This window comes from Callospermophilus lateralis, chromosome 3 (assembly GCF_048772815.1).
Source record: "Callospermophilus lateralis isolate mCalLat2 chromosome 3, mCalLat2.hap1, whole genome shotgun sequence".
NCBI classification, from domain to species: domain Eukaryota; kingdom Metazoa; phylum Chordata; class Mammalia; order Rodentia; family Sciuridae; genus Callospermophilus; species Callospermophilus lateralis.
This window is the reverse complement of record NC_135307.1, coordinates 70,385,038-70,409,425: the sequence shown is the minus strand read 5'-3', so window position 1 is coordinate 70,409,425 and position 24,388 is coordinate 70,385,038. Positions and strand designations below refer to the sequence as shown.

Here is a 24,388-nt window from a genome sequence, read left to right as displayed (position 1 = left end):
TTCTTAGGAATTTAATTCCTATTGAATTTTCTTTTTATGATATACTAATTAGGCTGTTGGAGCTTCATTTTTTTCTCTCCTCCAATCTACCCACTTTTGTTTCTTTTTGCTTATTTGCATACTAGATGATTTCTCATTTCTGTTTTTCCCTTTTTCAGATTGTTTGCTGTCAGATCTTCATTCCTCACTATTTCTTCTCATGCCATTTGAAATATTACAATGATTTTTTAAAAATCTCTTAAATTTCTTTTCTTAACTCTATTAATACTTTTTACAGTCTTATTTTTCATCTCCAGATTTTCTTTTATTTTCTTATCTGTTAATTGTTATTTAGTTTTCTTGTAGGCTGGATCTTTCAGATGGAAGTGTTCTGAGTACTCTTTTAAAAGTTAATAGTTTTATTTAGAACCTGTCTGTTTGGGTTCCTTAAATTTTGTTTCTGTTTTTGGTTTAAATGATGGTAGTTTTTTCTCCCTTACCCAAAAATAGCATGACTAGATACTTCTTGACTCCTCAGAATACCTGGATACCATTCATATTTTCCTCCTTGGAATTTAAACTGATAGGCTGATTTAAATAGAAGTACCATTTTAGTTACAATTCTCAGGTTTTTTTGAGAGAAATAATAGCGAACTAATCCTATTAGCTTGTCATAGGAAGAAACTGTCGATTTTTCTCTTGCTACTTAATTGAATTTACTACAGACTTCATCTTCACTTGTGAGATTTTCTTTCCCAGAAGGAGGACTTGACTATTGGGTATTGTTAGTTGCCATGTTTGCTATACTACAAATTATCACAGATTTTGTGGCTTAAACCGATACCATTTGCAGTATTCTCTTACAGTTTTGGAGACCACAAGTCCAAAAATCGGTTTCATTGGGCCAGAGTCAGAATGTCAACAGGAATGTGCTTATTCTAGAAGCTTTAGGGGAGAATCTATTCCTTGCTTTTTCCACTTTTTGGGTATCAGCATTCCTTGTCTTTTTTGGGGAGTGGGGGGTGGTGTACCAGAGATTGAACTCAGGGACATTTAACCACTGAGCCACATCCCCAGGCCTATTTTGTATTTTATTTAGAGAACAGAGTCTCCCTGAGTTGCTTTAGCACCTCACCATTGCTGAGGCTGGCTTTGAACCTCAGGATCCTCCTGTCTCAGCCTCCCAAGCCACTGGGATTATATTATAGGCATGCACCACCAGATCTGGCTAGCATTCCTTGTGTTATAATTACATACTCCAGTCTTCAAGGCCAGCATCTTCAAAATTCTGTCTTCAGATCACCTGCATGTGTGTCAAATCTTTGCCTCTCTTCTAAGGACATAAGATTGCATTCATAGGTCTCTGGATAATCCAGGATTATCTCCCCACCTCAAGATTCTTAATCACATCTGGAAAGACTTTTTTTCCAAATTAGGAAACATGTACCAGATTAAGACCTGATATCTTTGGGAGCCATTATTCAGCCTGCTACAGGTATCATTTCATTTTGCCACTTTGGATAAGGCAGCAATATTAGTCAAAAATAGGATGAAAAGTCTCATAGGATGAAAAGTCTCATAGAATGTAAGCCCCAGAGGCACTTAACCACTAAGCTACATCTCTAGCCCTTTTAATCATGCAGACTCGGATCCCATGGTGGAAAAGTGGATGAAATGGGATAGATGTAGTGAAGGAGTGGTGGGGACTCCGGAGAATGTATGTTGTTCTGGGGGGAAAGGGGCTAACAACATATGTGAAAAATTCAGGCTACTAACTTGAGTCCTAGTTCATAGCTTCTTTTTTCTCTCTTTATTTCTTACAAATCAGTCTTTCTGCTGTAGTAAAGTAAATCTTGTTTCTCATAATCATCTTATTGGTACCTAGTGTAAAATTTTAATGGGAATTCATCAGCATCCTTTTAGACTAAAAAATTAGTGTACTGGGTTGGGGTTGTAGCTCAGTGGTAGAACACTTGCCTAGCATGTGTGAGATTCTGGGTTCAATCCTCATCACCATCTAAAGAAAAATAAATAAAATAAAGATATTGTGTCCATCTATAACAAAAGAAAAGAAAAGAAAGAAAGAAATTTAGTAATGAAGTTTACCTAGATATTCCTAGAACTTTACACTTTCATTTCTTATACATTTCTTAGAAGAATAATTGGTAAGTAAACAAGGTTGCTTAATTTATCAATGAAGGATATTAAGCTAAAGGAGTTGTTCAGTGTCACATATTGGTTTTTTTGTTGTTGTTGTTATGTTTGCAGTGCTGGGGATCAAACCCAGGGCTTTGCCCATGCTAGGCAAGTGCTCTACCACTGAGCTACATCCCAGGCCCCCGATGTCACAATTGGATAGAACTATCTTTTAACTTTAATCTTATTATATCAAGGTATTTCTGTTTTTCTGCTGTTTCATATGTGCTTTCCTGGTGATTTCTTGCCCCCCCCCCCACCCTTTTCTGGTATTAGGGATTGACCCCAGAGGCACTTAACCACTAAGCTACATCTTCAGCCATTTTATGTATATATATATATTTTTTTAATTTAGAGACAGGGTCTTCCTGAGTTGCTTAGAGATTCTCTAAGTTGCTGAGGCTGTCTTTGAACTCATGATCCTCTCATCTTAGCCTCCCAAGCTTCTGGGATTATAACCAGCTTGATTTTTTGCATTTTAAAGATACAAATGGAGTGGATCCCTAGTATTAAATTAGATAATTGGGTGATTATTTAATTCTTTATGGTTTAATTTTTCTAAGTGTATTATTTTATTATTATTAAGAATTCAGGTTACTTCTAATTTTTCTGCTAATATCAACAAATTCATATAGTGATTAAAAACTTGGTTTTAAAACAGTAGATGCTTGCTTGGCTGGATTTTTGTTGTTTTTTTAAAAAAAGGATACGAATGTATGCTTTGTATCCCTTAAAATGCACCCCCATATACACTTAAGTAATAGTTTGAGTGATTGTGTAAAGGCACCTTCATGAACTTATTATTATTACTCTTAGTATTCTATTCTCTATTGCCTTAGCATTCCATTTTGCAGTTGAGATCGCTAATACCAATATGATACACTTTCCTTTGATGATTTGCTCATATTTATCTCAGAAATTTTACATTATGATATTTTGTTTGTTTCCTTGAATTTCTATAGTTGTGATCAACTAGAAATGGACTTTTGGCAATTAAGCCAGTTAGCTTTTTAAGTTGGAAAATACTTTTTTTTTTTGGTACCTGGGATTGAACCCAAGGGCATTTAACTATTGAGCCATTTCCCTAGCTCTTTTTCTGTATTGTTTTTAGAGACAGGGTCTCACCAAATAGCTAAATGCCTCATTAAGTTGCTGAGACTGGCTTTGAACTTGGCGATCCTCCTGCCTCAGTCTCCTGAGAGATCGGCTGGGATAACAGGAGTGTGCTACATACAACCCCCAGCTGAAAATCATTTTTAAAATTTCTTTGAGTATAGTCTCAATTTTCTCCTTCAGAAAGTCTTTTGGCAGGGTATGTGTATTTTTCTCTTCTTGTTACAGAATTTTTATTATTTCCTTCTGAGGTTTTTTGTTTTTTTTGTTTTTTTAGTTTTATTTATTAAAACAAATATTTACTGATGGTCTATAGTCTACAGTATGCTCTGTCCTAGGAGAATTGACCTAGGGAATTGAAAGGAGGCTTTCCTGACGAACTTGTGCTTGTGTCACAAAGAATGAGTAGAAATTAACTAGGATAAAGTTGATGAGAGATAGGGTTTTTGGTGAAAAAAAAAATGCTCATTTATTTTCAGGAAAGAAGCATGATGAGTACTAGGTACTGTAAGAAAGTCATGATCAGAGTTGAAAATGTGAGGGAGGTCAGTTTGAACTAAGATGGGGCTAAAGAAGGAAGGTAAGGGGCCTGATCATTCAGGGCCTTCACGTTAGTTAAAATGATCAGTTCTTTCTCTCCTCAAGAAGTGGGAAAGCCATTTAAAAGCTTTTAGTACAGAAGTTATATGGCAAAACTTTTATTTTGAAAGGTTTACTTAGGCTTATACATAGTTTGGAGAATGAATTGGAATGACACCCGCATGTATGTGGAAGAGACAAAACGTGAAAGCTGAGAATGATGATAGCTTGGAGACTAAAGTGTGACCAGAAAAAGTGGACATACTTGAGAATATTTAGGAAATTTAACCCAAGGACTGATGGGAAATGAAGTAGAGAGAGCTGTCAAAGATGTCCTTGGTTTCTGTTCCCCTTACTGACTGATGGTGCCATTTACTGGTAAAAGCCAGAGATGTGGAAGAATGCTTAAGGAGGAAGCAGAGTAGAAAAAAGGGCCTAGTGTAAGACTTGAAGAATGTCAGTATACAATGGCTTGGATAACCGAAGATGAATTTACAAAGGAGACAAGGATGGAAAGAAACGTTAGGGGTAGGAGAAAAGTCTGGAGTATGTACCATCTTGAAAAGCCAGTAGGAAGAGTGTTTGAAGAGGGATTTTTGTGTTGAATGCTGCTATGAACAGAGATGGAGTCTAAACTTTGACTTGGAGGGACTTGATCCGATCAAATGGGCAGATGACATTTTGGGTATTCAACACTTTTTTCCAAGAAGTTTAACTGTAAAAGGAAGAAAGAATTAGGTAACTAGAGGGGAGTGAGTCGTATGAAGACTAATTTTTAATGGGATGAGACTTGAATTTAAAAGCCAGTTGATAGGGGCTGGGGCTGTGGCTCAGTGGTAGTGCACTTGCCTGGCATGCATGAGGCACTGGGTTCGAATCTCAGCACCACATAAAAAAAAAAGCCAGTTGATAGAAATGAGAAAACGAAGATAATAATTGTAGGATTTCTGAAGAATACTTAAGAACTCTGAAATTTCCTTTGAAGCATGGACTCCAAAGCTGTAGCAGTGGTATTTATCATCGATGAGAACAGAGTCCTATATAAGAATAGGATAGGATGAGTTCTAAAAGAATTCCCTTGAAATAACGTACTCATTTATTTTTTTGTTCTTTCTGTGATATCCAATCCGCTATTCATTGTCTATTGGAATTTTTAGTTCAGTAATTGTTTTTCATTTCCATGAACCTATTTTCAGAGTGCCTTTTTTAAAAAAATTGACAGCCTGCAGTTGTTTTATTCATTAAATGTCATGTCTTGATATGGGTAGTTTCTAATTTGGAGCTAATAAATACTAGGTCTACCTCTTTTAAACTTCTGAGTTTAAAAATATGTATATATTTATATCCATTTATTTTTCTCTGCTTGTTTTCTATTTTGTTCAGTCCAAATACCTGAATTGGCCTTAACAGTAATTATAATTCACTGCTTTTTTTTTTTTTTAAGTCTCACACACAAAAAAAGTTTAGATTTCTTCTTTTCCTTCCCTCCTTCTTTTTTTTTTTTTTTTTTAAATGTCTTTTAGAAGGTTAGAGATTTAGAGAAGAAATTATATAGACTTAGAAGCAGGGAAAGATGATACTGAAAGAAGTTTCAGCTTTGTTATGTGACAATCTTCCCTACCTTTTATGTTTGTAAAAAAAAAAAATTTAAAGATTTCAATTATTTCATTTGGACATATACTGCATTGCTTGAGGAGGAGTATGTAGTGCAAGTTCAGGATTCTACATCCTATTGTAATCCTTACTGCTAAACCCTCTTGGTAACCTTGGGCAGATCATTCTATACCTCCTTTTTGTAAAATAGGGCCAGACATATCATTTCTTTTTTTTTTTTTTTCCTCAAATGTGTTGTAATTTTGTGATGTGCTTAAATAACTTTAAGATGGCTGCCTTGGATTGCAAAGTAAATGTATTAATTTTTATGCCATAAGACTTGGGAAGTTCAACACTACTGTGCATAAACCTAAATTATCCTCTACAGAGATGGGACTGCAAGCAGTTGTGTTTCTTCACTGAGCCCCAATTGTGCCTTATTCCTTAGTATTTTATTATTTAATAAATGTGCATTCCAAGTCAAGTGCAGTAATGCATACCTATAATTCCAACTTCTTGGGAGACTGAGGCAGGAAGAGCCTAAGTTTGAGGCCAGCCTAAGCAACTTAGTGAAACCCTGCCTCAAAATGTTGAGAAAGTGGGTGGGCAGGGGCTGGGGATGTGTAGCAGTGGTAGAGCACCCCTAGGTTCAATCCCTAGAACCAGAATATAAGTAAGTAAATAAGAGCATTCTGTAGGCCAGCTGACCATTCGTCTTCATCCTTGAGAACAAGGATTGATAATTCTCTCTTGATTGATTGATAATTCCCTCTTGATTTCCTTTCAGTCTTTAGGTTTTTTAGCTCAGGAAGGTCTACTGTAGATATTCCTCCCAAATCAGTCTTATTTCTCATCAGAGTCTTCGAGTTAGCAGCGTCCACCTTTGCTGAAATGCCTGTTTAGCGATGATGTTTTGTTATTTAGTTTGTTTAGCAGTGATCTTTTACTATTTTAGTATTTAGCATGTTTGAGCCTTACTTTAAGTATGTCTTGAAGTATCCATTACTAAAAGAATTTAATTTTCTCCACATGTGTTTTGTCCTCTATTGTGCAAACTAGGGGGATTTTTTTTTTTTTTTTAATTAGACTGTAGTATTCCCATAGGTAAACTGAAAAATACTTTGTAGAGGGATTTTTATTTTTGTTTTACAGTACTGGGGATTGAACCCAGGAGTGCTCTACCAATGAGTTACATACAGCCCCAGCCTTTAAACAAAACAAAACAAAACAGGGTCTTGCTAAATTGCCCAGTTTGACCTCAAATTTGGGATCTTTCTGCCTTGGCTTCCTGAATAGCTGGGATTACAAGCCTTTCTAGAGTTTATTCAGTTTCTTCAAAAACAGTCCTCAAATTGAATAACACTGTTATTGGGGAACTAATACGTTGTTTAGGGAGCTAAGTAGTAAAATGGAGCTTTTAAAAATTATTATTCAGTATAATTCTGAGTGAATTAAACCAAGTAACCAGATTCAGGACTTTCTATGATTATTAGATCAGCTTTGCTTAATAAAAGGCAATGGCTGAACTTTTAATAAATGACTTCCTGGCCAGCCTTATCTTTTTCAGTTTAGGGATTAATTTGGTTTTTAAAGACATTGTTCACCAAATTTTTTGATTATATCTAAGATGAACTTATGGTTATCAAATACTTTGTTTTGAAAGTTCAGATCAACTAAAAATACTTGTGATGAGACCTAGCATGTACTCAAAAGTAGACTTACCAGGGTTGTGGCTCAGTGGTAGAGCACTTGCCTACTATGCATGAGGCACTAGGTTCAATCCCTGGCACCACATAAAAATAAACAAATAAAAGTACTGTGTCCATTTATAATGAAAAAAAAAATATATGTTTAAAAAGACTTTTAGGGGAGAATTAAAATTTCTCTCACAATAATTTAAACTTTCATGAGCAAATTGAATCTCGTAAGACCTTACTATTTGTACATATATACCAATTTAATAACTTGACTAAATAAGATAATCTTTAGTTCATTTACACAAGAGGACTATGTAAACATAGTATTTATAATAAGTAAATACTTCTGGTGTAATATTTACATAACTAGGTGCTATATTTATGTATCTTATAGTGAGCTGCTTTGCAGAACTTTACAAATTACTTAGAATCCAAGGGTAAGATTTCTGAATTGCCTATTTTATCTAAAGAAAATTATTTATCTTGGTATATTTTTAGGAATGCCTGGAAAATACCTACTGGACTTGTTTATAAAATGGAGAGTAGGGTCTCTATCAGAATCCAGATGTAGCTGTGTAATAATTAATGGTTTCTATTTGCTGAGTGCCTTATTTCTGCCAGGCCCTCTGGCTAATTTGCAGCCACTGCCTGACTTAAACCTTGCAGCAACACCCAGAGTTAAGTATTAATAACCCATTGTATAGTTGAGAAAGTTTGAGAGATGCTAGGTTAGTAGGCATCAAGTGTGTTAATACCACCCTCCCACCCTAAGCCCAGCTAAGGGAATTGAGACAAATGAAACTGAAAGCACATGAAAGAGAATACAAAAAGAAAAAGAATATGGAGACAGACCTCATGATCATGATGCTTTATTCAGCACCCGAGGGGCACATTTGGTGTGACAGGGGTAATGGTGGTAGGCCACCTGAGGGGCCTGGGTTTTATAGGGTTTTAGCAGAGCCAGGTCATGGGAGGAGTTAGTTCCTATGGGTGGGAAGGGCCAGGTCATGGGAGGAGTTTTGGTGGCAGGATTAATTTAGGGTGAGGCAGGAGGGCTGGCAGGGAAGTTCCCTACCTGGGGCCTGATGTCTATATCCCTCAGAAACAACTAGCCGTGACCTTCAGTGGATGACTTAACAGAACTGAAGCTTAGTTTCTTTCAGATTGTATGAAGAGTAAAGTTAGTACATACATAAAACTTAAACTTTAGTGTTTAAATAGTAGTATTTTCCCCATGTTAGATGTTATTACTAAGCTAGTACCATTATCTAGTAGTTCAGTGGTGAGAATGCAGGATATAGTAAGAATGAGGGAGAAATCCAAGCTCCCAATCTTACCTCACCTAGAGGCGAATAAGTTTAAGGGAATCCTGGGTGCTTTTTACTACTATTACTTTTTTTTTTTCCCCTCTTGTTCCTTGATTGCTCCTTGATTACTTTTGACTTCTTAGTAAAAGTAACTTTTGGAGGAATTCAATTTACCTTAGATGAAGCAAAGACTAAAATGTGAAGCAGAGATTTGTGTTACTAAAGGATGTCATTAAAAAGCCCAGGAAAGACCAGTTACATACACAGTTGAACCCCCCTTTGGGACCTTTTCCTGAAGCCATTCTCTTTTTTTTTTCCCTAGAGAAAAGCTAGTAATTAAAAAAAAAATGAGCTTCTGCTGTTTGTTAGGCTCCATTCTAAGTGCTGGGGGCACACAATAAACCACACAGATCCTGCTGTCATGAAGCTTGCAACCACTTTTCACACTTTAACCAAATATGTATATTTGCTTAAATGTATTTATTTAAAATTGTTTTGCTGAATAATTCAGTGTATTTCCTTTTGTTATTTTTGAGAAATATCTCAAATTTAGAAAATTTAGCAAAACTCGATTTGTTTTGCTAATAATATTCCCTTATTTGTTTGTTCTACCTTCTAATGAACATTTGCTATTATAGTTCTCTAAAAAGATCATTGTATACATCACCTTAGGCAGATGGGAGGATTTCGTTAAAACAGTGTATTTTAAACTTTTTGACTGTACCCACAATAAGAAGTATATAGACCTCAGCTTGGTAAACAAAATGTACTTCTGGAAACGAAACTTTAAGAATAGTATTTACTTACCTTTGTCATCCAGAATACACTCTATTCCATCTTTTTAAAATGTAGGTCACGCACAACCACTAAATTGGTGTTGATATATATAATTAGAAGTGGAATTGTTGAGTTGTTGCTTATGTGCATCTTCAACTTCACTATTTTCTACCATTAGTATAGGGAAGTTCCTATTTCCAAACATTCTTACCAACTTTTTTTTTTAAGTATGTATTTTTTTAGTTGTAGATGAACACAAAACCTTTATTTTATTTATTTTTATGTGGTGCTGAGGATCAAACCCAGTGCCTCACAGGTGTGAGGTAAGTGTTCTACCACTGAGCCACAACTCAGCCTCTCTTACCAACTTTTGATGTTGCCAAATGGATCATAAATGGCATCTTGTATTAAATTTGCTTTCCTCTATTTGCTAATGAAGTATTTAAAGTCTATTTTAAAGTATATCGGATATCATTCAGGGGCTAGAGATATAGTTCAGTGGTAGAGCTCTTGCCTAGCATGCATAATGCCCTCCTTGGGCTTGATCTCCAGCACTGCAAAATAAATAAATAAACAAATAAATAAAAAGACAAAAGGTTTATCATTCAGAAATTTTTGATTTAAAGGTAGTCCAAGTTGATGTCCAGGAATAAAGGTTATTATGATTTGATTCCTCCCTTGGCAGGGGGGAAAAAACAGTATAATAATTAAATAACAATAGCATCTATATTAGTGTTTATAATATGCTAGACACTGTAGGAAGTATATATAATATTTCATTTTTAATCCTCATAATAACCCTGTAAGATTAGTACCTTCTTATTACACAAATGGAGAAAGAGTTTCAGAAAAGTTAAATTGTCATATAATTATTATGGTTACACTGTTATGAAGTAGTAGAGCCAAGCCAATACAGTGGCACATGCCTGTAACTATATGCCCCAAGTACTCCTGAGGCTAAAGCAGAAAGATGACAAGTTCGAGGCTAGCCTGGGCAATATAGGGAGAACCTGTCTCAAAAACTTTTAAAAAGGGCTTGGGAATGTAGCTCAGTGGTAGAGCACTTGAGAGGTCCTGGGTTCAATTCCCAGTAATGATAGATAGATAGATAGATAGATAGATAGATAGATAGATAGATAGATGAAATACATACATGTATTTCTTTATAACATATATTATAGTGGAGCCAAAACCTAAACCCATTTTTCATAACTTGTGTTCTTTAGTACTTTATGCTGTTTTGGAATTTGGAGAAGAATATTTGTTGTTTCTGCTCTTTCTCATTGATTTGTCTGTTAAACATGTTTAAATCAATGCATTTCACTAGTATCTTTTTTTTTTTTCCCCTTCTTCTTAAGATGATAAAGTCTTCTGTCAAACTTCTCATTGTCATTTCTAACCTGTAATAGTGTCTTGTAATGTAGGGTGACTGATTTTCTCTTTGGCCTTTGTCTCTTTTCCCTTATCTTCTATACCTTAGGCCTTACATCTGATTTTTTTCCTCCCAGTGATCTGCAATCTTGCTGTGCCTCAGAGTCACATGTGAAATTTTGCAAATATACAGATACCTAGGTTACAAGTTTGGCATTCTGACTTGGAAATCTCTTATTTCTCAAAAGGTTCACAGATAACACTGTTGCACAACCATGAGTTGAGACCTATTGACTTAGTAATGTTACCTTATAGTCAGACAGATTTGAATGAGAGTTCTTATTCCATTATACTTATTTTTTAGTTGAATGATATCATCTATAAGTTGGAGTTAACATAAGTACTTGCCTTAGAAAATTGTTGAGATTAAATAAGGTAATGTTTATAAACACCATAGTGATTTAGAATTCTTATTAAACATTGTCTGCTAATAAGGTGGCATTCTTAAATTATCCTTTCTACAATCAAAATATTCACCCTTGCATTAATGTATATTACCTTGGTCAGAAAAGTAATCTCATAAATACCACTCATAAAGGGTACATGATAGCTAGTTTTCATTATTTACCTTCCATTAGTGGAGTCTTAATAGGAGGCAAAGGAGTAGGTAAACTGTGTTTAATTTTGGCCCTAGGAGGAAAAAGGAAGGGGAAAGGTAGCTGGAAAACTAAATGTTTTTATTTCCTTCCTAGAAGGATTTTCTTCTTTCTCTCTGAGTTTAGCATTACTGTTACTATCACCATCCATCCCCTAGTCACAGAGCCACATACTGATTGACTTTTAGGTACTTTTCCCCTGTTTCTTCTTTATCTCCATTCTCTCTTCATTATTCTATCCTCCTTTCAGATTGCCTTTAGTTTAATTGTGGCTCATTTGATCACTTGTATCCCAAATTTCTACATTTCTAAGCTATTACTGAAGTAAGGTCAACCTAAATTTCTGACCAACTGTCTCTCTTGTGTAGGCCTATTCCATACCAGGGGGTTAATTCATGAATATTGGGAAAGGTTTAGCCAAGTTTTTAAGCTTCTCAGCAAGGTTGTCACTAGACCCTTTGATCTCCTTTGTAACATACCTAATGGTCATAGAGCATAATAACGATACATATTACCATGAGAATAATAGAATGAAATTACTCTAATTTTGCTATATATAATAAGCTTTGTCATTTGTATGCATGATTGCTTGCAAATTGAAAATTGAGGCTGGACCATTTATAGTAATAATTCATTGGCTTTCTGAAAGATTGAAAAATATCACAAAAGAGGTAGAATTTGAACTAAATTCTAAAGAATGGGTATTTTTTTTTCTGTAAGTAGAGAGGTAAGAGATTCTAGTTAAAGGGTGTGGCATGTGCAAAGGCTTAAGGCAAGGAACATGAAAATTTTAAAGCACTGTGAGTAGATCATTTTTTGCTTTTTCAGAGGGCTTATAAATAATGGGAATAAAACTAGATAGTTTGGAATTAATCTTTGTGGAAATTCCTGAATGTTCAATTAAGATGTTTGAGTTAGTAGGCCTTTGTATGCCCTATAAATTCATTTAGTTTTCCTTAATTGACCTACATACAACTTAGTTTTAAGATTGCAAATGTTCAATGTGTCCTTATAAATGCTGGACCTGATTCATATAAATTATGGCTACTGCCAGGTCTCCTTTCTACCTCAAGTGGTTGTCCCTTAGAGTCAGCTTTCCACTACACCAAGTTTACAACAAGAGTTGTGAATTCTGAAAGCTTTCTTTCTCTTTTATACCTTTTTTTTCCTCCCTGCTTCACCCTTTAAAAAAAAAAAAAAATTGTTGGACATGTATTTTACTTATAAGGCAGTTACTGACTTTCCTGTTTCTCTTCCTTTGCAGACCTAGAGGATCAAGACATAATGGGAGCATTTTTAGACAAGCCAAAGATGGAAAAGCATAATGCCCAGGGGCAGGGTAATGGGTTGCGATATGGGCTAAGCAGCATGCAAGGTTGGCGAGTTGAAATGGAGGATGCACATACGGCTGTGATCGGTTTGCCAAGTGGACTTGAAACATGGTCATTCTTTGCTGTGTATGATGGGCATGCTGGTTCTCAGGTTGCCAAATACTGCTGTGAGCATTTGTTAGATCACATCACCAATAACCAGGATTTTAAAGGGTCTGCAGGAGCACCTTCTGTGGAAAATGTAAAGAATGGAATCAGAACAGGTTTTCTGGAAATTGATGAACACATGAGAGTTATGTCAGAGAAGAAACATGGTGCAGATAGAAGTGGGTCAACAGCTGTGGGTGTCTTAATTTCTCCCCAACATACTTATTTCATTAACTGTGGAGACTCAAGAGGTTTACTTTGTAGGAACAGGAAAGTTCACTTCTTCACACAAGATCATAAACCAAGTAATCCGCTGGAAAAAGAACGAATTCAGAATGCAGGTGGCTCTGTAATGATTCAGCGTGTGAATGGTTCTCTGGCTGTATCAAGGGCCCTTGGGGATTTTGATTACAAATGTGTCCATGGAAAAGGTCCTACAGAGCAGCTTGTCTCACCAGAGCCTGAAGTTCATGATATTGAAAGATCTGAAGAAGATGATCAGTTCATTATTCTTGCATGTGATGGTATCTGGGATGTTATGGGAAATGAAGAGCTCTGTGATTTTGTAAGATCCAGACTTGAAGTCACTGATGATCTTGAGAAAGTTTGCAATGAAGTAGTCGACACCTGTTTGTATAAGGTAGCTTGACTTTATTTTTTAAAACATGAAATGATTTTATGTCATATTAATTACTACTCTCATTTAATCATCTTAGAGCCTGTAGTTCTTAAAAATAAGTTTGTGGCACAAAAATGCAAGGTAATCTACCAATTATGAAAATATAGGAGTGACAACATAGGTAATTGGTTAATCTATTTCTAAATAAAATAGATTATTATTATTTCTTTTTATAATCTATTTTTATTTAGAAATAGATTAACCAATTACCATATATGCAAGAATTATAATCTAAATATTTAGTCTTTAACCATGATTACTTAAGCTTTTTAAAAATGTAGATGATTATCAAAAGTAGAAAGATTTTATTTTGAATTATGTGTTTTAAAAAAGCAAGAGTGGGAAAGTTAGGCCTCAGTATTTATAAATGAAAAGCTTTTTAGAATATTTAGTATTTTTACCATGTGATACCTCAGTACATTTATGGAAGTACTTTGCATCTATTGTTTAATGAATCTGAATCATCAACAAGGACTTTAGTGGTTATTTGGTAATAGATATGGCCTTGCACATAAAGTCAGAAAAACTTATAGGATCATGTATGTCTTCAGGTAAGCTATTTAAACTCTCTGGAAAATCAGGGTTTTTTTGTTTGTTTGGTTTTTTAATTGTAAAGACAGCTATTACCCTGTTTCATGGGTTGTTGGGAGGATTGAATGTGATATGCGTAGACAAGCTAGCTTAGTCCCTTTATTTTAAAGTTGAGGAAGCTTAAACCAGAAAAAGTTCTGCAGACTGAAAGTCAAACAGAACTGGAATCAGGGCTTACCTGCATTATTTTTGTACTCTTCAGTCTTAAACAAATTGTTCAGTCTCTCTCAGCTATAAAATATAGATAATAGTATCTAATTCATAGGACCGTTGGGAACTTTAATAAACACACATGCACACATAATTACCTAGTCTAGCATATAATATATACCCAGTTAATGTTGATTCCTTTCCTAGAGAAGTTATAACCGACCTCTACAGGATTATATAATTTAGTAACAGTATTAAAACTAGAAATCTAGATCCTTGACTTAGGTTAAGTGTTCTTTGTACCACACTTTTTTTCTATTTTGTTGGTAATGATCATTAATTCATTCTTTGATATATTTTTTGAAACAAATATTGATTTTTATAAAACTCTCTGAGGGTATATGTTTGATTTTCTTTTAACATGCAGAAATAAAAAGTCAACAAAAAATTCTTTGTAGCTTTATGTGCACACAGTCATGACACTCAACTTAAAATTCTAAAATCTGATTGCACTTAGAAATCAGGTTTATATAATATCCAACACAAAAGGCAATAGAGTATAAACTTCATAGTGCATGCTGTCACTTTCTCAGTTGTGGGACTGAACAATGATTTAAGGTGCATGTGTTGTCACTTAGTGTTCATGAAAGTAGCATTCTCTTTGAAAATTAAGTGCTTATTAGCTAAATTAACTTTTGGAGAATTAATTGTTAGATAATTAGTAAATTATGACTCAGATTCTACTTTATTTCTTTTGTATTCTTCTCTACTTTAAAAAATTATTTGAGCCACAGCATGGTGGCGCATGCCTGTAATCCCAACAGGTCAGGAGAGTGAGGCAGGAGGATTCTAAGTTCAAAGCCAGCCTCAGCAACTTAGCGAGGCACTAAGCAACTTAGTCTGACCCTGTCTCTAAATAAAATACAAAATAGGACTGGGGATGTAGCTCAGTGGTTGAGTGCCCCTGAATTCAATCCCTGGTTGAATTATTTATATTTTTCCTCTAAGATTGTCTTTCTAATATTAGTTTGTTTGTATTGTTTGTGGTTTAATGCTATAAGGTCCATTTTTCCATCTAGCTGAATTAAATACTTTTAATTCCAAGAACTAATAGGAAGGAGGGTGTAGGGAAGGCAACATCAAGTGTTTTAATTACAGCAGTTTGAATACTTAGATGCCTTTAAAAATAAATGTACTTCCTAAATTGTCAGTTTTTTAAAAATATATTTAGTTTTCAATGGATCTTTATTTACTTATATGTGGTGCTGAGAATTGAACCCTGTGCCTCACACATACTAGGCAAGAGCTCTACCACTGAGCCACAACCCCAGCCCCTGTCAGTTTTTTTAAGTAGGGTTGAAAACTGCTGTATAAACTTTATATGTGTAGTTTTACTTCTAATTCCATATTTCTACTTAGGAAGCAAATGTGTTAGCCCCAAAACTTGTAATTATTTTACATGTAAATTTGTCAAATATACATATTAAGTATAGGCCAAATCCTAATTGTAAAGAATACCACTAGCATTTTCTGCCATGATGTATGGAGTAAACGTGGATGTTTCTGAATGTACGTGTAGGTATCACTTCAAGTTAACTAAGTCACTAGTAAATATTTAGAAGTAATTTTGCTTTATAGAATTTTCTGTTTTTTGTTTATGTTTCTTTTCTGGTTTTTGGCGGGTTGATTATACTGTACATTTAATGTGCTATATGAGGGCAGCTGCCTTCCCCAGTATACATATTTTTTTTCTTAAAAATAACATTTTTACTAGAATAAGTGTAACTGTAATTGGCATAGCTGTAAAGATTCTCAAGGCTTTGAAAGGAAAAAGGAAATCAAAATATTTCTCAAATTTTTCTTCCTAGGGAAGTCGAGACAACATGAGTGTGATTTTGATCTGTTTTCCAAATGCACCCAAAGTATCACCAGAAGCAGTGAAGAAGGAGGCAGAGTTGGACAAGTACCTGGAATGCAGAGTAGAAGGTGGATCATTTAACAAAAAATAAGTAGCTTTATTAAAGAAAAACCTTCAACACAAACTTTAACATTTTAGCTTTTAGAACTTTATATGCCTTTAACATTTAGTTTTTAGTGTGCAAAAATGAGAAAGGGCATTCTGTAGTAGATTTTAGAAGTATGTATGCAGTTGTCCTTCACATGTTAGAAATAGCAGTTAGTCTATACATTCTGTTCAGGATACTTTTGTTTCAAAAGGCTAAAATGTTGTGGGCTCTAAAATTCTTGAAAAATTTCACTGGCATAGTAATTTAATGCCAGGAAATTCTGATTTGTGGTTTGTTATATACATCTTTCTGTGAATAGTTGTATATGCTAATTTAAAATCCCTAGAAGTTTTTTTGTTTTTGTTTTGTTTTATAACTTGAAGGTCACAACCTGGTTATTAACAGTGTTCATATGCCAGAGCTTTTAAATTTTTGTTTTCATCTGTTTCATGGCTTCTTGTCTAAGCCATAAACTGTCTCACCTAAATAAGGTAGACTAGAATAGAAGACATATTTCTCAACCTAGCAGAAATGTAACTACTGAATAAAATACAGAATAAGTTAGGAATTCCAGGAGTATATTTTTTATAATTCTGCAAATTATCTTGAAACAAATAGAAAAGTATTTATACCTCTCAAGTACAATGCCTTTAAATATTTGAAAAATTTAATCTTGCGGGGACTGAGGTTGTAGCTTAGTGGCAGAGCGTTTGCCTAGCATGTGTGAGGCACTGGGTTCGATCCTTAGCACCACATAAAAATAAAATAAAGGCATTCTGTCCATCTACAACTACCAAAAAATTTTTTTTAAAAAAATTTATTCTTGGATGCAGCTACTACTTAGTGTAAACATTGTCTCCTCAGAGAATTTAATTTACTGCATATATATAATAAGCATATAGATAATGCAGTTTCTATAAGCAGAAAAGCTTGATATGATTTATTGTAAAAAGTGCATTTTGGGCTCCTGATATCACTAATTTGCATGTTAAAGACTTCTAATGGCATGCAAACATTGACCTACCACACTGTTATATCCCACAGTGCCTATATTACTAAAATAAGTATGCTCCTTAATTTGTTTACTTTTTTCTGTTTTATATCAGTCATAATCAGACTGATATTAGAGTCATGATATATGATATTCTTAATTTTGATTTTTAGTACTGTCTAGAACTACTATTTTGTTTTTATTGCCTTCCTCTACTTGATAGCGATAATGTCTGTGTTTGTACTATTTAGTATTTCATTCATTGGACAAACTATTCAGTGCATTTTTTCCTCACTATTACCAAGAGTTTTGGAATTTTTATGTTTTAAATTAATAATTTCAATATAAGTTATTTATAGATAACACAGTAAAATAAGTATTTAGAATGCTATGAAGTCATCGGCTTAAACTGCTGATTAGTGGGAAAATATGAAACTATAGTATGTATAGGGATAAGTTGATTTTTAATGTTTTGGCACTTTGAAGTAACTTGGGAATACAGGCTTTTTTTTAATTTAAAGAAATAAGTACTTTACTATTTTTACCATGAAAGAGATCAAATCTTAGAAATGCTGCTTTTCAGTATGTATTCTCTAAAGTAAATTTTTGATTAATTATGAAGTATTCACTTGTTATAATTTTGTTAGAATATTAAGTTTTTTATTACCTATTATCGAGCAAGAGTTGCCAACTGGACAGTTTACATTAATACTCAATATTTTGACATGTTGAAGTGTTAAAACTTGTACTATTTAATTGGAGATTATGTGTCATAAATATGATATTCTTAGGTAGATTTGATGAGACTGCAGCTAGAGAATAAATATTACATTAATTTTAAAACTGCTGCTATTTAAAGACATAGAATGTAACTGTTTGCATTGTGAAAGATGTTGTGTGTCTTAAGTGAAGAAATACTACATTCAGTTTTCAAAATAGGCACAACATACCTTTTTTTCTCCCTCTCTTTCCTTAAATATATGCCTTGACTAAATCATTGTGCCCTACTAAATCTGATTTTATTTGCTTTCAACATTTTTGGCATTTATGTCCACAACATAGTAAAGGACAAAGCTTTTTTAGATTCTTCTATTATTTATGTCCTTCTAAATACTTGAATGGGGTGTGAAAGGATTCAGCACATTATTTAATCAAACTACTATTAAATTTGTGGTCCTTCTAAGCCAATTTAAAATTATACTTAATGTGTCTATATTTTAAAAAACTTTGCTACTGACTATCTGAGTTTTAAAATTGCTAATTTGAATATAACTAATAGAATCCTTCAAACTTGATGGAAGGGGGTGGAAAGAAGAATGTGTTTGTACATATGTATATGAAACATGGATAATTCTATACATATATATCTCTATAAAAAGCACTCAGTTTTTTTTACAGTTCTAATTAAAATGTATAGTCTAAGAACAATTAAAGGAATATTTCTTAAAATTCATTTCTTTTTCTTTTTTAAAAACAGAAAGAAACAAGGCTAGTGTAGTATTAATGTTCAGGTAGTTTCAATGGATTTATCCCATGCAGGAATAGGAGATATTAACTGTTTTTAAAGCCTTTTGTTATTTATAAAAAAAAAAAAAAAAAGAATTTGTTTTCCTGTAATTTTTCTTCATAGTTAAAACTTCCTAACTTACATTTTAACAAAAATATAAGATACATCAAATATAGACGATTCAAAGTAATGTTTTTTTAAGATCTGAAACCAGCATTGGTTGAATTTATCATCAGTGTTCATTTCTTTGTATCTAGTTATCTATCTACATAATTGTATTGGCTTAGTAGAGACTGTATGTTAAGTGTATTATAGTTTTAGATTGTGAAATTGTGTAGCTTAGGTAAACATCAAATCCCTTTATTTTTGTATAGCAGATTTCCAGCAATAGAATCATGTAGAATAAATAATATTAGATGTTAAAGATTACACAATAAAGGAACTTGGCAAACCAAATCTGAGATCCTTGCTTTTTGTTCAGACTTAAGACTGGTTTAAAAAAAAGGGCAAAAATAATAGATGGTAAATTTTGATCTTTATTCTAAAAGGAAAATTTGAGCCATTTAAAGAAAATTTATGGGTAGCGATGTCTGTCTTTTAATATGTGCCTTTATGATGAATTAATATTTTGAGGCTTGATCAAAGGATGAAAGATCTTTATATGCATTGTTATTTTCTAAGGTATTTACAAATGAAGAATTAAAATGATAATTTCTTGCCTAGTAAAGACAAAGAAAATATTGTTTTGCTATAAATATTGAACAAACAAAAACTGAACAAAACTTTAACATATAACCTACAAAAAGCTTTGGCTTGACTTTGCATGTAGACTAAATAAGTGTACTAAAACTCCAAGTGAATACTTCTATACTTAGTTTTAGAGTTCTTTGTAAGATTCTTCTTTGTTCATAGTTTTTGATATTCTGTGGTTAAAAAAACAGTGTATTTGCATAACACTGCTATACCCATTGAATGATGTTTTGAAATTATTTTACATGCAGTAGTGCCATTTATTATATCTTTCTTTTTAAAAAAAAATTTGTCACAAAATTTAGACCTTTTCCATTCAAGTAATCAATGAAGGAAATGGTATTATGTATCTATACATTGGTCAAAGATATTTTAAAGAAAAATTGAGCTGAGAGTGATGTTCAAGTATATAACCTAATGTGCATGCTACTTCAGTATCATTTTGCAAATATAAACATATGATGTACAAATGATTTGGATTAGTATGTGATCAATAAATTTCCCATACTTAAAGATTAATTTTTTCAAATCTTGAATTCTTGAATTTTTGTTTGTTTATTTATTTATTTATTTATTTATTTATTTATTTATTTATTTTTAAATTCATGTAATGTATTTTACAGGACAAAGTTCAGGAAAATATGTATCCAGTCTAAAGAGAGGAGTTGATCTCCTCAGAAGTAACTAGTTGGCATCCTAAGAAAGGATATCTTCATTTGTACACACATGTCTCTGATTATGTAACACATTAAACACATTAATTTAACACGAAATATTTTTTCTTTTTATGTTTTTATCTGATTGTTTCCATTCTTTGAAGTTAAGTCACTTTTATCTTGTTGTGCATCCCTTTGTCATAATTTTCAAAGTCAGTTTGATTTTTTTTTTTTTTTAATGATATACCAGTTTAGAATATCTCAGATATGGTAAATGCCATCTTTAGAACCTTAAGTTATTTTTGTTTCAGTCTTTTTTATTAATTAAATTTGGATAACACTTACAAAAAAAGTACTTCTGATTCCCAGAAATCATAAAGAAGCAGGGAGAAGGCGTCCCCGACTTAGTCCATGTGATGCGCACATTAGCAAGTGAGAACATCCCCAGCCTCCCACCAGGGGGTGAATTGGCAAGCAAGTAAGTTACATTCTTCACAGTGTTAGGCTTTCTGTCAGTATATGAAAATGTTATGTGTTCTTTGATCAAGTGTGTATTTGCTAATTTTTAAAGTAATGTATTTACCTATGTTTTCAAAATATTTAACCTGTGGAGTCCGTATTTTAGTGTAAGGATATTTGGTGCTTGTTTAGAAATAGATACCAGAATACTATTATTTGTAATTTACTATGCTGAAGATTGTCTTTAGTGGAAGATATGTGACATTGATTTTTCTCATAGAGAATAGATAATATAGGTGAAAAATTTTTGTGACTCAATTACATGGCCCTACTAAAACCTGTTATTATTAGTAGTAATGTAATTTTATTTTTGTCAATCCCTGGACAAACTTAACACCCCAAAGATTTCTCTTCCACCATCTGAATCATGTATCTTTCATTTTCCCAGTTGTTTTTAGTTATTTATTGCTTGTTTGTTGGTTTGAATATCAGGGAACATGAGAGGATGCATTTTTTGCCTTTTTCCACTTTAATTCATAGAATGGACTGATCTGTGGTAAATATTAAGCTTATTTCTGTACTTAAATTGGAGAATTCAAGCAGTTTCATAAAGAAATGTTTAAAGCATTTTTACCTCAATTGTCCAAATAATTGACCTACAAAGATATACTATTGACTGATTTCCTTCACTTGTCACTGTATTTTGCAGATGTAGCCAATCATTTCACTAAATAATCATTGTAAAAGTTCCTGTTTGTAGCTTTTATTTTTTGGAAACATATTTCATATGACTTTGTACAATTGTCTATAAAATTATTTCAAACCAGTTTTGGAAATAAGGAGACTGTAATTTATAGATTTTTTTAATGAAAATATTATTCAAAAGCAAATTCCTAGACTTGTCATGGAAATGTCAAATTTGACATTTTGGGTTTTAATAGAATTTGTTTTTAAAGGGACATTAAGAAAAGCATAATTTAAACATAAAGTTTATGTGAATTATTTTTATCATAACATTGAAGTTACTTCTACTTTATAACTTATTTTATGCCTTAAGATTGGCATTGCCATTGGTGACTCAGCCTCTAATTCAAATGGAAGTTGACCATATAGCCTGTTGTTAATTTGGGGAGGATTTTTATTGCCTTAAGCCATGATTCTCTGTCTTCTATTAAGTGGGTTGGTGGGATGCTGCATTTTTTTTTTTTTTTTTTTTTTTAAGTAAATTCACCTCAAATTTAACATTGGTACACAAATATCCTAAAGTGAGGCTGGCTTATTGACAATAGAAATGAAACTAAGTGATTTATACATGTATGATTACCATTGAAATTTTAATGAACACCCATGAGTTTTTAAGCATTGTTGTACTTTCTGAAGAATTAATTTTCTGCATTTTTTTTCAAATTTAGGCGGAATGTAATTGAAGCTGTTTACAATAGACTGAATCCTTACAAAAATGATGACGCTGTAAGTAGCATTTTAGCTCCCTCTGCTTTTCCTTCCCCTCCACTCTAAATGCATATCCTTCCTACCTGTTTTTGCAGAGCTGTTCACTGCACCCATTCTCTTACACACACCCCTGATTGATTGCTCTGAACTCTGCTTGCTCTGATCTCTGCCTGCACCACAGTACTAGTGATTGAGGACATAATCTTGGTGAGTGGCCACCTCTCAAAAAAGAAGTTCCTTTGATTTTTTTTTTCTGGTTTCTTTTCAAAGCCTCTACAGTCAACTTCAGAAGGTTTGCCTCCACCAAATTTTAATTTATAATTGGGATAATATTTCTACTCAGAATCTTGAACTAATCTGAGTTATAGCTACGACAAAACTTCAGAATGTTCTACTACTAAATAGTTTTTATGTATGGAAATACTTTTGTCTGAAATTCTGAAGTATGTTCTTCTTTTAAATATTAGAGAATTCTGTTTCTGTAAACAAACATTAGAATGCCGTATTCTCCAATTAAGTTTTTATTTGCAATTCTGTTATAATATGATGTTTATAGGAATATGATAACTTGAAATCATTTGGACACAGCTCTGAAATAGTTTATGTATTACATTATGAAGCTTGCTAAAAACCTCATATTATTTGATGTAATAAAAGTTTATAAAAGCAGTGTTAAAAAAAGATCGGATCTTATCAAAGAAAAGAGTCCTTTTTTTATAGTTGTATTGATTTAGTACACATTTGATCAACCTCACAGTAAAGTCATTCCAAATATTTTTCTGAAATAAAATGGAAGATTAATTCTTGGAACAAAATAAATATTCATATTTCATATACACACTTACATACTTTTAAAATTATGTTCTAAAAGACAGCTTTACAAAACCTTATCTTTCTTGCACTTCCAGATGTAGTAAAAACTTTGGCATCTTTAAACTTTTATTTAGTACCTTGTTTTGTTTCCTTTTATAAAGGACTCAGCATCAACTGATGACATGTGGTAAAACTGCTCATCTAGCCGTGGAGTTTACCTTCACTTCCAAAGGAGAGTGCAACTCAACTTTGTTGAACCTTTTAGCATCCAGCCTCAACTTAAGGAAGGGGATATGACATGGGTGAGAGTGATTACACCAGAGAACTTCAGCAGTACAACAGCTAGCCCAGAACTGATTTTCTTTTCTTTTTTTTTTGTAAATTTGAGACTTATGTAAACGTGATTTCAAACCATAATTCATGTTGTAAATCAGACTCCAGCAATTTTTGTTGTATGATTTTTTTTTGTAAAGTGTAATTGTCCTTGTACAAAATGCTCATATTTAATTATGAACTGCTTTAAAATCACTATCGAAGATACAAGAAATGTTTGGCTTGTTGTGTGATGCAACAGATATATAGCCCTTTCAAGTCATGTTATATTTGGATTTGGGGTTGGGACAGGGAGAGCAGCAGCCATGTCAGCTAGGTGCTCAAACATGCACATGATTATGGAGAAGAATTTCAAAATCTTACAAAGCTGAATATCCCAGGAGTGATGGAAAACTATCTTAATGTTCTTGGCAAGGGATTGGCATTGTTGATAAAGCCACTCTCTTTATTTAACTGTGTTTCAGGATGTTCTCTCCTTGTTGCTATGAGTATTGCAGGTAATACAGTATATTCATAAGAATATCAATCTTGGGGCTAAAATGCCTTGATTCTTTGCACCTCTTTTACAAGTCCTTACATTTAATTACTAATTGATAAGCAGCAGCTTCCTACAGATAGTAGGAGACTGCCACATTTTTGCTATCATGATTGGCTGGGCCTGCTGCTGTTCCTAGTAAGATATTCTGAATTCCATTTTATCAATAAAGCTTGATTTAACAAACAAGAAATTTAATCATGTATGTGTAATTCCTCTTTTACCCCGGCCTTTTAAAACACCATACCATTGTAAATGAGATGTTCTCAAAGGGAAAGATGTTAGTCTCTTTTAATTTGACAATACTGTTTCAGTCACCAATGAAATTGTTTTCCTTCCATTAGAAAAACTTAAAAGATTTAAGTCTCTCTTGTTCCTTAATTTGTTTTTCAAAATAAGTTTCTTTCAGGCTGCTTACTTTTCATTAAGATGTACATCAGCTTGAATTTGCCTACTGTTTAATTAAATAATTGTCAAAGTTTGACAATCTAACACTCTATGGTAGGTATGTGTGTGTTTGTGTGTGTTTGCCTGTGACTTTTAATTGGCCCATGTCTTTAGAATCCAAGTGGTTAAGATGTATTTGTGATTTGAAATATAGCATGTTGATAATATTTAGCTGTTGGCCTTTAAAAATAAATTTCAAAGCTTAAGGAATTGTAGATATAAACATACCTAATTTAATTTAGGCTTAATTTTTTCTGATTAAGCATGTGAAAG

General features: G+C 33.1%; 1 protein-coding gene across 2 annotated transcripts in view; it reads left to right on the top strand.

Annotated features, from left to right (window-relative positions):
- Ppm1a (protein phosphatase, Mg2+/Mn2+ dependent 1A) overlaps positions 1 to 23,861 on the top strand; it is a 43,236-nt gene extending 19,375 nt beyond the window's left edge. The window contains exons 2-6 of one of the 2 annotated variants that reach the window (XM_076850406.1): positions 12,533 to 13,386; positions 16,035 to 16,152; positions 20,446 to 20,554; positions 21,948 to 22,005; positions 22,962 to 23,861. In XM_076850406.1, coding sequence (XP_076706521.1) covers positions 12,553 to 13,386; positions 16,035 to 16,152; positions 20,446 to 20,554; positions 21,948 to 22,005; positions 22,962 to 22,991 — 1,149 coding nt within the window. In that variant the 5' untranslated portion in view covers positions 12,533 to 12,552 and the 3' untranslated portion in view covers positions 22,992 to 23,861. Of the gene's footprint in view, positions 1 to 12,532; positions 13,387 to 16,034; positions 16,153 to 20,445; positions 20,555 to 21,947; positions 22,006 to 22,082; positions 22,295 to 22,961 lie in introns of those variants that run through there. The other variant, XM_076850405.1, reaches the window with a different exon arrangement.
- Positions 23,862 to 24,388: the final 527 nt, after the last annotated feature.